The sequence below is a fragment of the Ahaetulla prasina genome, chromosome 2, assembly GCF_028640845.1.
Source record: "Ahaetulla prasina isolate Xishuangbanna chromosome 2, ASM2864084v1, whole genome shotgun sequence".
Classification (NCBI taxonomy): Eukaryota; Metazoa; Chordata; class Lepidosauria; order Squamata; family Colubridae; genus Ahaetulla; species Ahaetulla prasina.
In genome coordinates this window covers 147,620,178-147,634,018 of record NC_080540.1, presented here as the reverse complement: position 1 = coordinate 147,634,018, position 13,841 = coordinate 147,620,178, and the positions used below count along the sequence as shown (strand labels likewise).

Sequence of the window (13,841 nt, the reverse complement as noted above, 5' to 3'; positions counted from 1 at the left end):
CCTAGATAGCATTCTATTAGACCTTCAGGGCCTGTGAACTCCTACTGTTCCCTTTTATTTATATCAGAGGATTCTTCTAATACAGTCTGCAGGATGTGTCGGCATATGAAGAAGCCTTGGTCTGAGTCAGTTCTTTTCTCCTCAGGAACTCTCTTTGCTGCCTCTGATGGAACCGGTAATCACAGCCAATTTCAACCTCTTTCCCCCCTTTGGAAGCAGCCCGATCAATGGCAAGAGCCAGCTGAAAGGCACGTTTGGCAATGCGGCCTTGGACAGCATTCCTGATTACTACTCACAGCTGCTCACCAAAGTAAGGCCAGCCCTATGGCATTTTCCTCTTCTTTAGCTAACTGACTATAGAAAAAAAGAAAGAAAAAAAAGAAAACATTAAATTATAATGAAGAGGGAATAAGCTGGGGGGGAAAAGAAAACCACTCATATTTTACCCATTTATAAATACATTGTATGTTTCGTGGAGACGGGACAAATAAAGCTATATTGTAAAATGGATACAGAAGTTCAAAGAAGCAAGAGCAGTGGATCAATGGAAAGATTCATGGGGGGGGGGAGGGGAAATCAAAATTTGCCCCAAGCTATGATATGAGGGAAAACTGGTACAAAATTCCACCAACAATTGCTAAGATGGATCAATCCTGTAACAATAAATGTTGAAAATGCCACCACAAAGAAGGAACGTTTTTAGGGCCTAGGACAATTCATCGCAACCACCATGGCACCACAAAGTTGCCGCCAGATACTTCCATACATCCAACTAGCTGCAGGGACAACTTTCCTGGAGTGGCCAGAGGAAGGGTTGGGCGGGCAAGTGAGCGGGTGGGCAGAGCATGCAGGATGCGGCGGGTGGGCAGAGCGGGTGGGGTGTGGCAGGCAAGTGACCGGGTGAGAAGAGCACATGGGATGCATCGCGCGAGCAAGCAGAAGGGCAAAGTACGCAAGGTGCAGCAAGCAAGTGGGTAGGCAGAACGTGCAGGCTGCAATGAGAGGATGGATCGCATGGGAGAGCCAAGCAGGCGAGTGAACGAGTGGGAAGAGTCACTGCACCAGAGTCCAGGTGGAAGAAGCTGGGGGTGGTGGAGGTGGTGGCAGTTGGGACGGGCAGTGGGGAGGTGACAGTAGTCAGGGGTGGCGGGGGGGGTATGCCTCCATTGTGAAACAACCTGTTGTGTCTTGTCCGCTCTCACCGCAGCCGGGGTCTGCTTATCTGCTCCCGAACACGGAGGAATGTATGCCTCCCGGCCCCAGTCCTGGCTCCATGCCCAAGCAGGATGCAGAGGAGGGAGCATCCCCCGGCCCCAGCCCTGGCTCCATGCCCAGGCAAACGGAGCAGCTAGACCCCTCCCCCTCCTCCACAGCATGTGAGCCTGAGGAAAGTTTACTTCCAACAGCTGATTGGAGTGACCCTCGCATCAGAAGATTGGATAGGCGGAGGCAACAGAAGGAAGGGAGGGGCAGGCCTTAATGAGTGCTGAGTCATGGAGCCACACCCCATGGCCTATATAAAGGATCTGCTTTCTGGCAGTCTCTGAGTCAGGCAAAGTCGAACTTATCTTGCTGAAGTCACTTACTGGTCTCCTGCCTGCTCTGAGGACTTTGCTAGGACTTTGGGCAGAGCTGCAGAGGCAAGCCTGATTCGGATTTCCCTGACCCGGCCGTCAGCGGAGGAGTGGGACACGACACAACCATTCTAGGAAAGAGGAACCCTCAAATTTTGTATCACAATAAATTAGCTTGTAAGATGCCACAGATGCTTTGTTTCTGAATTTTATATTGGCTAGAAGTTGAGTTGATGAGAAGACATGTTCTGAGCAATGTCCCCACTGCCACCCACCCAGCTCTTCCTTTGCCCGCCCGTGCAGCCCATCCTCTGCATCGACACACTCTGTCCACCCACTCACTCGCCCTCCTGTGGTCCATCCTCTTACCGTACCCTGTCCACTCTGCCCACCACTTGCTTACCTGCCATTACACCCTGCGTGCTCTGCCTACCTGCTTGCCCTCCTGCCCGGCTCTTCCTCTGGCTGCCCATGGTGAGTTGTCCCCATGGCAAATTGGCCATGTGGAGGTGTCCTGTAGCAAATTGGCAGAAACGAGCTGGCTGTGGTGAGCGGGCCGCGGCAAGTTGTTCCATTCCAAAGTTTTTACATCTATATATAATGGTTGTGTAAAGAAAACCCTAAAGTATTGGAAAGAAGCACACCAAAACAATCTGAAAATTCAATTTAAATTAAAACTATCAATATTTTATTAGATGTGATCTCAGAGAATATAAATGAAATGTATCAGAATGTACTAAGATATATGTTGATAGCAGCAAGAATCAATCTGGAGCAAAAGTGGAAAAGAAAATTTACCATCAATATAGGATTGGGAGACTAAAATTGAAGAATTATGTGGCAATGGAGAAAAAAAATAACTGTCCACATTCACAGCAGAAATTAACCAAGTTTAAGCAGAAAGGGGTCTCATAGACAACGTATCATAGCATGGCAAGCTAAGAAACAGTATATGATTTTTAAAGAAAAAGAACTGTTTAAATAATAATATCTAGTAGCAACAAAATAATCTAAACAGAAATTAGTAATACTGTAATATCCAAAAATCTCTGGAGATTCTCAGTCCTCCAGGTCATGGTTGTCCCAGAGAAGCTTTTTTCAAGAGGCAACTGGACTTTCTGATTTTTGTTTGAAGACGTTTCGCTTCTCACCCAAGAAGCTTCTTCAGCTCTGACTGGATGGTGGGGAACCCTATCACCTTCATCAGTCAGAGGTGAAGAAGCTTCTTGGATGAGAAGCGAAACGTCTTCAAACAAAAATCAGAATGTAATATCCAAAGTAAAATATACAAATATTTAAATAGCAATTAGCAGCATTTGCGATATGCTGGAGCTCCTGGCTCAGTAATTTTTAAAAGTATTTAATTAAGTTTATATATACACACAGTTAGCAAAACAAACTTTAATCTAAAAATGTTTTTTTTAAAAAAATGCAAACTAAAACTACAAACTAGTTCTGCCTAATAATGATGGACTTTCAATAGGTATTTGATCTGCCCTATAACCCAAGATTCTTCCTGTTTGTCAATAAAGGAAAATCGGTAGTCCTTTAGATGTGTCACACTGGAGTCATTAGCATCTTTTTTCATAGGCTGCATTTAATTCTTTCATAAGCTTCTAATGAAGGTCAAAGAAAAGAAAGAAACACTGTAGTGCTTTTGTTGTGCTATGCTTGAATAAGTCAGTGCAGAGAAGGCTTGCATCTGTTTCCATGCAGGAGTAAATGTAACACAATTTAGTAGAAACATTTTTTTTTCCAAGGCAGGGGTGTAGAGCGATAGACCAGGCCTCCAGAGAACACTTGTAGCCAAATCTCCCTGACCACAAAGATCATTCTCACACTTCAGTAGTTGTGTTTTAAAATGTGTTCATTTCTTCGCACTGCTTATAACACAATTTTGTGTTATATGCACAAATGGTAAAAGGAAGCATGTAAATGCAGCATGTGCCGGAGTAGCCTGTCAGATTTGTTGCAGCCTTGGAAATGAAGGGGGGAGGAAAAACCGGCAGGGGACTGTGGTGGGTGTTGATTCTTGTGTTCTCTGTCTAGAACAACTTGAGCAACCCTCCAACACCACCTTCCTCACTGCCCCCCACACCCCCACCCTCTGTGCAGCAGAAGCTGGTGAATGGCGTTCTGTCTTCTGAAGAGCTGACCGGGCAGTCCAAAGAGCCAGAGCTACCCCATGAGCCTGAAGGACAGAAGGGTAAGAGCTATTGCTCAGCATGGGTCAGTGGTGGAATTCAAATTTTTTTACTACCAGTTCTGTGGGTGTGGCTTGGTGGGCGTGGCATGGCTTGGTGGGTGTGGCAGGGGAAGGATACTGTAAAATCGCCATTCTCTCCCCATCCCAGGGGAAGGATACTGCAAAATCCCCATTTCCTCCCAATCAGCTGGGATTCAGGAGGCAGAGAATAGATGGGGGTGGGGCCAATCAGTATTTTTACTACCAGTTCTGTGGGTGTGGCTTGATGGGTGTGGTATGGCTTGGTGGGCGTGGCAGGGGAAGGATACTGCAAAATCCCCATTTCCTCCCGATCAGCTGGGACTCGGGAGGCAGAGAATAGATGGAGGTGGGGCCAGTCAGAGGTGGTATTTACCAGTTTTCCGAACTACTCAAAATTTCCGCTACCGATTCTCCAGAACTGGTCAGAATCTGCTGAAACCCACCTCTGGCATGGGTATTAATGTTATGGTGTAAAATACTCAGGGAGGCACTTGAATGCTGCAGCATAGTGGATATTCAGCATGTTGTCTGTTCTGTATCTGGTGGGATAAAACCGGAAGCATCTGATTTTAATGTTTGTAAGAGGAGGAGGAGAGGGGATTAAATAAATAGGTTCAATAGAAGGTGCTGTGATTCAGAAGGGTTTATCTTAGCAGTGAAATGCATTATAAGCAAAGCAGGCGACCGCCAACTTGCAACCACAATTGAGCCCAAAATTCCTGTTGCTTAGCAAGACATTTGTTAAGCGAGTCTTGCCCCCTTTTACGAGTTTTCTTGCCACGGTTGTTAAGTGAATCACTGCAGTTGTTAAGTTAGTAACATGATCGTTAAGCGAATCTGGCTTCCCCATTAATTTTGCCTATCAGACGGTCGCAAAAAGTGATCACACGGTCCTGGGATACTGCAACTGCCATAAATACATGCCAGTTGCCAAGCATTCGAATTTTGATCACCTGACCATGGGAATGCTGCAACAGTCATAAATATGAAAACTGATCGTAAGCCACTTTTTTCAGTGCCCTTGTAACATCAAATGGTCACTAAACGAATGGTTGTATGTCAAGGACTACCTGTAGAGCAAACATTTAAGGCAAAGGTTGCAGGTATTTTTCCATACTTTGAGGTCGTCTCTGGAAATGATTTTTTATGTATTGAGCCCTGAGAAAAGTACCAAATATACAATACATACAAATTGCTGTTACAATTTTTTTATACAGTTTGTTCCCATCTTCTGGGGATCCTTCACTTATTTTTTTATTTATATTTTATAAGAAATTTTAAAAGGAAATAAAAACCGATAAAGGGTGGCCAAGTGGATAATAGGAAATGATTGCAAATTTCTGAAACCTAAATGATGGTTTATCTCTTCCTGGTTACAGAGTGGCATTTTGTATTCTGTATCACTGAAAAGGCCTTATCCTTGCTTGCCACTGACCTCTTCTTTACCAAGAATTGTAGAAATATAGAAAAAAGGCTCCCGGTGTATATTAGTGCAGAACCACAGTCTGTGAATTCTCATTCTGTAGGCATAGTTAATGGCACTCCTGGAGCATCCGATGTTTGATCCTTTCTTTCTTATCCCACGTGTGCAGATGCTCCCCCTGTGGAAGTGAAAAGCTTAGATCTACTTGCAGCTCTGCCTACCCCACCACACAACCAGACTGAGGACGTCAGGTGAGAATAGACATCTGATTGAGCAGAAACACAAAAGACAAACTGGAAAGGAAAAGCTGTTTAGCTGTGTGCCATCCAAAATCTTCCCCAACCCAGTTTCCTTCAGATGTGTTGACCACTAGTTCACACCATCCCCAACTAGTCTAACAAAGTCCATACATCTGGAGGGTATGAAATCAGGAGATATTGCATAGTTTATAGCAGTGATGGATAACCTTTTTGCCATTGTGTGCCCGGAAGAGGGGGGCGGGGGGGGTCACACGCATGTGTGCCCCACCCCCACACATGCCCACACAACTCTTCCCCCCCAACACACGATGGCTTGGTAGGCCCGTTTTTCTCTCTTACCTGTCTCCAGAGCCTCTCTATGAGTCTGGGCGGGTGGAAAATGGCCTTCCCTATTTCCCTGGAGGCCTCCGGAGGCCAGAAACGGCCCACTTACCAACTTCCTGTTGGACAGGAAGTGGCGTTTTTTGCTGTCCCCAGCCTCTAGAGGCTCCTAGAGAAGTGCTGGGGGGCTGGGGACAGCAAAAAACATCACTTCCTGGCAAATGGGCCGTTTCTGGCCTCCGGAGGGCCTGGGGAGGGGTGGGAAAGGCAGTCTTCCATTCCCCCAGACTCCTAGAGAGACTCTGGAGCTAGGTAAGAGAGAAAAACGGGCCTTCCCCACCACCACCCAGGCCCTGTGGAGGCAGGAAACAGTCTGTTTCCCTACTTCTGGTGGGCCCAGAAGGCCCGAAAATCAGCTGGCCAGTGCACGCATGTGTACCGGAACTGAGCTCCCGTGCCCACTGATATGGCTATGTGTGCCACTGTGACACACATGCCATAGTTTCGCCATCACGGGTTTATAGGAAGCAAATGAGTCCTGGTGCATAATCTTTTGAACTTGGAACGTATAAAGCTGCTTTTGGGAAGCATTCGCCTGTTTTGTCTGGATGTAGTTGGAAGGAATCCCTTGCTGATTTGCTGCATTTCATCCAATTCCCAGATCTACATCTTGCCCACCTCTTAATTCTGGAAATGGCAAGATAAGTTGGTATTCACCAGCACTCCCATAATGCCCCTAAATCACTTTTACAAAAACCAGGCGAGAGCAGATGCATCCTAAATTGTATAACCCTTCTCCAATATCTCTGCAGGATGGAGAGTGATGAGGAGAGTGACAGCCTTGACACCATTGTCCCAGCATCGTCTCCAGAAAGCGTCTTGGGAGAAGAGATACCACGCTTCCCATTGCTGCTTGGAGCCACGTCTGAAGCAGAGGAGTGCCCCATGTCCCCTGTCATCCCCATAATTCCAAAGGCCAGCATCCCAGGTTCGTGAAAAGTAATGGCTTGTAGGGAAGATAACCCATGAGCTAGAACCGTGGTTTTCAACCTGCGGTCTGCGAGCTCCTGGGGGGTTGCGATTTCACAGAGGGCCTGGAAAGGTTTGAAGAAATGTTATGATTTAAATCTTGGCATTCCCTGGCCACAAAAGTTATTTAAAGAGAATCTGTGCTGAAGAAAAAATTGAGAACCACTGAGCTAGAATAATCTTTAATCCTTGTTGCATCTGCATTTCCCAGACAAAAAGTACCCTATAATCCAAACTGTTTCAATCTAAAAAGATTCTAGATGTTATATACCTAAGCAATGATGACAGCATACCAATGTCTGTAATAACCATAATAAACTGTTGCATTACATTATAAATGTAACAATAACAATTTCAGTTTGGCATTAGACACAACTCTAAAGACCTCTCAAAATAGCCAGGTCTGCAGTAGTTTATGAAAATGGGAGCCACCTGGGGGTGGCAGACAACAAGGTATTCTAGACCAGGGGTCCCCAGTTCTCCAGGGTATAGACAGGTACTGGTCTGTGGCCCGTTGGGAACCGGGCCACGTAAGTGGCAGGTGAGTGCGGAAAGGTTCATTTGTGCATGCACGGGAGCTATGTTGCATGCAGAAAACCATCCCCTACCCACTGCTGCTGCTGCCAGTCCATGGAGCCAGAAAGATTGGGGACCGCTGTTCTAGAGGAGAGGCACTTCTGTGATCCGTCCCACAATGTCCCGTTATAGATGGAGAACTTCAGCAGGCATTCTATGATTGCTCAGATGGATAGGCAGAATCTATCTGGGAAAAACAGTATGTTAGACAGCCAGGCCCTTGAGAGGATAAGGAATAATCAATGTTTTGAATTGCACTTACAAGCATACTAGCAATCAGTGAAGCTTCTGTAGCAGTAAATAGTGTTAAATGATAATAGTGCAGCAACTCTGTAGGCATCATATACTAGTTGAAGTTTCTATGTTGTCTTCAAGGGCAGCCCCGTGTAAAGTGTAATACAATAAGTGAATAATAATAATAATAATAATAATTATTATTATTATTATTATTATTATTATTATTATTATTATTATTATTATTATTATTATTATTATTATTATTATTATTATTATTATTATTATTATTATTATTATTATTATTATTATTATTATTATTTAATTTGTATACCACCCTTCTCCCGAAGGACTCAGGGCGGTGCACAGCCAGAATAAAATACAAAGAAAACAGTACATATAATATTAAGAACAACCCCTTAAAAAACTTATTCGATTGGCCAAAAATTTTAAAATACAGTAACACCCTATAAAAATTTACAAAAATTTAAAACCCATAAAAGCAAATTAAAAATTTTAAAATCAAGCCAGTCCAGCTAGATGGAATAAATAGGTTTTAAGTTCGCGGAATGAGATAATGATGAAAGAAGTCTCCTTGATGTTGAGTTCCCCTTGCTCATCGCGGTCATTATCCTCCTCTGACCTTTTGCTCTGTGTAATTTTTAATCTCCCAGCCTGACACTGGGAACCACGCCTTCAGGAACATGCTAGCATTTGTATTGGTTGATCTGTGGCTTAAGTCTATTCAGGTACACGATTCCGGATTGAGGAGTGAATTACTCTAACTTTACTTAAGTGGTCTGAATTTTTGGAATACAAGCTTGAGTGGCAGCTTCTGACAGGTTTTTTATTTTCCCTTTGCTTTCCTTCCTTCAGTTTTCCCAGATTCCAAATCCTATGGGACTGTAGAGCCAGTGGGAAAGGAGACACCCGGCACTTCCTGGGAGAGAGCCAAAGGGAGTGAGGTCTCCGTCATGCTCACCGTGTCTGCAGCTGCTGCCAAGGTATGGAGCGAGCACCAAAAGTCGTCTTTTGAGCCTTGGGAATTATAGTCCAAGATATTTGAAGGCCATGGGTTGGCAAGAGTTGTTGTATAGATATTTTAGGCATGATAAAGTCCTCATGAAGTGACTTATCTGCCTTGTCTCAGAGCCCTGTCAACTGGGTATCATTATCAATTTTCCACGTTTGGCAGAAATGCAAGAAGTCTCTTAGTTTTGTTTTGTGCCATAGCCATCACCTATTCTGACAGCTTATCCTGAGTCTGAACATCTTTTATTGTTGCTACTTTTCCGGGTCTCATTGCCAAACAGCTGTCAAGCACTTGGTAGGTGTTCAGGTTGATGTGTCCCCCACATTAACAAGAATGTGCTGACATTCTTCTGTCACATGACCTGCACTATGGATACTTTAAACAAAGTATTTATTTGGTGATTAGGCTACACTAAAGGGCTTGGGGGGGGGGTTCCATTTCTCAATCTGCCCAAAATACTTTCCTGACCATTCCCATCGTCTCCTCCAGAACCTGAACGGTGTCATGGTGGCAGTGGCAGAGCTTTTGAGCATGAAGATTCCCAGTTCTTACGAAGTGTTGTTTCCAGAGCGAAATGTAACCGGTGAACCCAGGAAAGGTGAAACTGATGCACAAAGTGAGTATTCCAGTCAAGATGGCCTCTTGATAGTACATCTTTTTCTGATTTTTTTCGAGTCTGTCTTTTATTGGTCCCTGTTTCTCCATCCCAACCTTCTTAGGCAAAGAGAAGCCGGTAGTTTCAAAGGGCCCTGAAGGAGGACCAGAGTGGCTGAAACAGTTTGATGCCATGTTGCCTGGCTACAGTCTCAAGAATGAACTGGACATCTTAACTTTGCTCAAACAGGTAAAGGAGCAACTGGGAGCTTTTCTTTAAAAAAAAAATCCTTTGTTATTGAACAATTTTTAACTGCTTGCAATAAGCTTATTTGAAAGAAAATTGTTCAGGCTTTTGGTGTAATTCTTCTTCCTTTTTCACGTAAGAATAGATCACAGATTATCACCACAACCTCATATTTTGATATGTATTTTGTTCAAATTAGAAAAAAAAGATCTTGAAAGAAGATAATGATACCCATTTCATCTTTTGCACAAGGACCCTATTGAGAAAAGGTGTTGATTACCTTAAGTAGCACTTGTGATCTTTCTCAGGCTTTGTTGCTTTCAGGGTGGAACTCCTATTTCCTGTCTGAGGACACCCACGCTCTCCTTTCGTGACACTCAGTCGGTTCCCCTAGCCAGCCATACTCTGAACAAAAAAAGGGAATATCAAATTTCTGATAGCCAACTGGCTTTGGTGTGATGTAATAGTGCTCATATTAAAAGCATATGTTGTGCTGGTAGGATGTCTACTATCAAGCAAATTGGCTGGTAGCCTTAATTGGGTCTGCTTCTTTTTCAAAAGATGTTTGTGGTAGAATCTCTAGCTAGAATGGGAGGAAAAGAGAAAAAACTATCAAGCTTGGAGTCCTTGCAGGGAAGGAAGCCACAGAAGCCAGACTCCACCACCCGCTTCCTCTAGAATTCCTGAAGCCTTTATCTGATGATTCCCAAGAGAGTGTGGTCAGTCTGGCGAGATTCTTGTAAATAGTCATGCAGCAATAAAGAAGCAACTCTGATCAGCTCATAGAATTGTTGTGGTTCTTAGTACCTGACAAGTTTCTTCCCCCCCCTTCCCCTTCCCCTTTTTAGGAGACTTCAGTTCCAGAAAAAGCTGCTCAACACTGCTACATCAACAACGTTGCCAATCTGGATGTCCGGCAACTCTTGACACTTCCTGAAGAACCGTCTCCTCCTCTGTCCCCGTTTGCACCCTCTCCACCAAGCCCACCCAAGGTTCCGGAACCACCCCCTGAGCCCGAAGCGCCACCTCCGCCTGTGACCTCCCCTCCACCCTCATCTCCTAAGGAAGAAGCTCCTCAGTCTCCCCCTAAAGCCAAGCCTCGCTCCAGGCCCCTGGAAGAGAATGAGGAGAGCAAGCCAAGGCTAAAAAAGTGGAAAGGGGTGCGATGGAAACGATTACGCTTCCTCATTACCATTCAGAAGGGTGGTACCAAGCGTGACGGGGAGAGGGAGATTGCGGAGTTCATCGAGCGCTTGGCCACCACTCTTCGGCCCGAGAAAGTGCCACGTGATTTACGGAAGTGCTGCTTTTGCCACGAGGAAGGGGATGGGGCCACGGATGGTCCAGCCCGCCTCCTTAATCTTGATCTGGACTTGTGGGTGCACCTCAACTGTGCCCTCTGGTCCACGGAGGTTTACGAAACTCAGGGTGGGGCCCTCATTAACGTGGAAGTAGCGCTGCACCGGGGCCTGCTCACCAAATGCTCACTTTGCCAGAAGACTGGTGCCACTAACAGCTGCAACCGTATCCGCTGCCCCAACGTCTATCATTTTGCTTGTGCTATCCGTGCCAAGTGCATGTTCTTCAAGGACAAGACGATGCTGTGCCCAATGCACAAGCTCAAGGGTCCCTGCGACCAGGAGCTCAGCACCTTTACTGTCTTCCGGCGGGTTTACATTGAGCGGGACGAGGTCAAGCAGATTGCCAGCATCATCCAGCGCGGGGAGCGCCTCCACATGTTCCGAGTGGGAGGCCTGGTCTTCCACGCCATAGGGCAGCTCTTGCCCCACCAAATGGCAGACTTTCACAGCGCCACGGCACTCTACCCTGTGGGCTACGAGGCCACCCGCATCTACTGGAGTTTGCGGACCAACAACCGGCGTTGCTGCTACCGTTGTACCATTTGCGAGAACAACGGCCGGCCAGAGTTTGTGGTTCAAGTGATGGAGCATGGCTTGGAGGATTTGGTCTTCACAGATTCCTCACCACAGGGTAGAGATCAGCTTGGGCTCTGTTGTGATGAATTTGCTGGTTGTGAGCTTTTGGAGCAGGGCCAGAATTCTTCCTCTAAGATCCTGAGTGTCTTAATATTGTGCAGGGTTGATTTGAGAAAATCCACTTCCTCTGCCCAGATATAATTGTTTGAAAAACACAGCAGCTGTAGGCATTTGTTAAGTTCAGTCTGTTTTCTGAGGCATTGAGTTTATTTCGTGTTTGAAAGTAGGAGGAAGACTCTTGGACCCTGCACAGCTCAGCAGAGACATCTAAAGATGTCCTCTTGGGTGCATGTAAAATTAATAACATTTTAAAATAGTTGCTACCTTATAAATCACGCTTTTCAGATAGCCAGTATTTAAAATGGCTTGGAGCGGGGCTGTTTTCACGTTTTCGGTCTAAAAAGACCATAGGGAGGAGAAGGGAGATTAGTTTCTCACGATTAGGAAGATGAGGGAGTAATACATTGGCATATAGAGACAGTTCAGACTAGAGTGGCCATTTCTTTGTGAAGTAAATATGGAAATAATGTGTGCCATCATTTCTTTGGCCCAGGCCTGAGGCCTGTGTATTCGGGCCTTCAGCCTTCTGACAAGAGGATGTGGGCATGGCGAGCTCCCTGAAGGAACTTTGGTGAGGGTGGGGAGACTGAGAGTTTACTGGGGCTGAAACAATGTAGGTAGTCCTCAACGTACAACTACAATTGAGCCCAAAATTTCTGTTGCTAAGCAAACCAACTGTAAAGTGAATTTTGCCCCATTTTTCTTTCTTTTCTTGCCACCGTTGTTAAGTGGATCACTGCAGTTGTTAAGTCAGTAGCATGATTGTTAATTGAATCTGGCTTCCTCAATGATACTGCTTGTCAGAACTTCGCAAAAGGTGATCACATGACCCCGGGACACTGCAACCGTCATAAATAGATGCCGGTTGCCAAGTGTCCAAATTTTCATCATATGACTATGGGGATGCTGTAACAGTGTGAAAAATGGACATAGGTCAATTTTTTTTCAGGGGCATTATAACTTCAAACGGTCCCTAAAGGGATGTTCGTGAGTCAAGGGCTACCTGTATTTGCTGATATGGGAGCAATCTTTTCCCCCAAGCCTAAACAAACAAATATACAATCCCCATCCAGATTAAAAGAGAGGTAACTAGTGCATATGCTTTCTCTTCCTCTTTCTTAATTGAGAAGGAGAGTGCTTCCCCATCAGAATGAAACCTATTACTACCAGCTGAGAAGCATAGCTATATATTCAAACGTACCAAAACATCGTTCCCTTTTAGGGTCAGTTTCATTTCCCAGAGAACAGGTTTCCTTAAAAGTAAAACAGCTGTTGTGTCTTGCCCGCCCTCAGAGCAGCCGGGGCCTTCTTACCTACTCCCGAACACTGAGGAATGTATGCCTCCCGGCCCAAGTCCTGGCTCCATGCCCACACAAACTGCAGAAGAAGGAGCATCTCCCGGCCCCAGCCCTGACTCCATGCCCAGGCAAACGGAGCAGCTAGACCCCTCCCCCTCCTCCACAGCATGTGAGCCTGAGGAGGGTTTATTTCCAACAGCTGCTGATTGGAGTGACCCTCGCATCAGAAGGCTGGATAGGCGGAGGCAACAGAAGGAAGGGAGGGGCAGGCCTTAATGAGTGCTGAGTCATGGAGCCACACCCCATGGCCTATATAAAGGATCTGCTTTCTGGCAGTCTCTGAGTCAGGCAAAGTCGAACTTATCTTGCTGAAGTCACTTTCTGGTCTCCTGCCTGCTCTGAGGACTTTGCTAGGACTTTGGGCAGAGCTGCAGAGGCAAGCCTGATTCGGATTTCCCTGACCCGGCCGTCAGCGGAGGAGTGGGACACGACAACAGCTTTCACTCACGTTTAAATCTTTGGTCTTGTTCATGTCAGAAAGTAATACCTATTCCATGTCTGCAGTTAGAAGACACAGTATAAATTATACGAGCATTCAGATAGTTCTTGTTTAATGATGGCTCACTTGTTCCGAATTACAACCGCACTATATGAATGGTAGTAATGACCAGTTCTCGAAGTTCTGGCTGTCCCAGCACCCCCGCAGTCAAATCTGGGTGCCTAGCAACCGACTCACCCTTTCAACGGTTGCAGTATCCAAGGGTTACATGATCACCATTTGTGACCTCCCATGCCCGCTTCCCATAAGCAAAGTCAATTGGGAAGCCGGAAAGGAAGGTTGCAAGTAGCTCTGGTAAGTCGCGTGCGCTCTCCCTATGCTCAACAGCCAACCCACCTGTGCTCCTGTTTTGTGCCTCACTGGCACCTGCAGCCACTTACCTCCCTGTTGGCCTGCTTGTGAGTCACCT

General features: G+C 45.7%; 1 protein-coding gene across 8 annotated transcripts in view; it reads left to right on the top strand.

Annotated features, from left to right (window-relative positions):
• The window catches only part of KMT2D (lysine methyltransferase 2D), a 126,645-nt gene that overhangs the window by 100,490 nt on the left and 12,314 nt on the right, over positions 1-13,841 (top strand). For 7 of the 8 annotated variants that reach the window (XM_058165624.1, XM_058165623.1, XM_058165622.1 and 4 more), the window contains 8 exons: positions 146-310; positions 3,624-3,780; positions 5,394-5,475; positions 6,618-6,793; positions 8,521-8,648; positions 9,167-9,293; positions 9,397-9,521; positions 10,367-11,510. In XM_058165624.1, coding sequence (XP_058021607.1) covers positions 146-310; positions 3,624-3,780; positions 5,394-5,475; positions 6,618-6,793; positions 8,521-8,648; positions 9,167-9,293; positions 9,397-9,521; positions 10,367-11,510 — 2,104 coding nt within the window. The remainder of the gene's footprint in view (positions 1-145; positions 311-3,623; positions 3,781-5,393; positions 5,476-6,617; positions 6,794-8,520; positions 8,649-9,166; positions 9,294-9,396; positions 9,522-10,366; positions 11,511-13,841) is intronic. The other variant, XM_058165617.1, reaches the window with a different exon arrangement.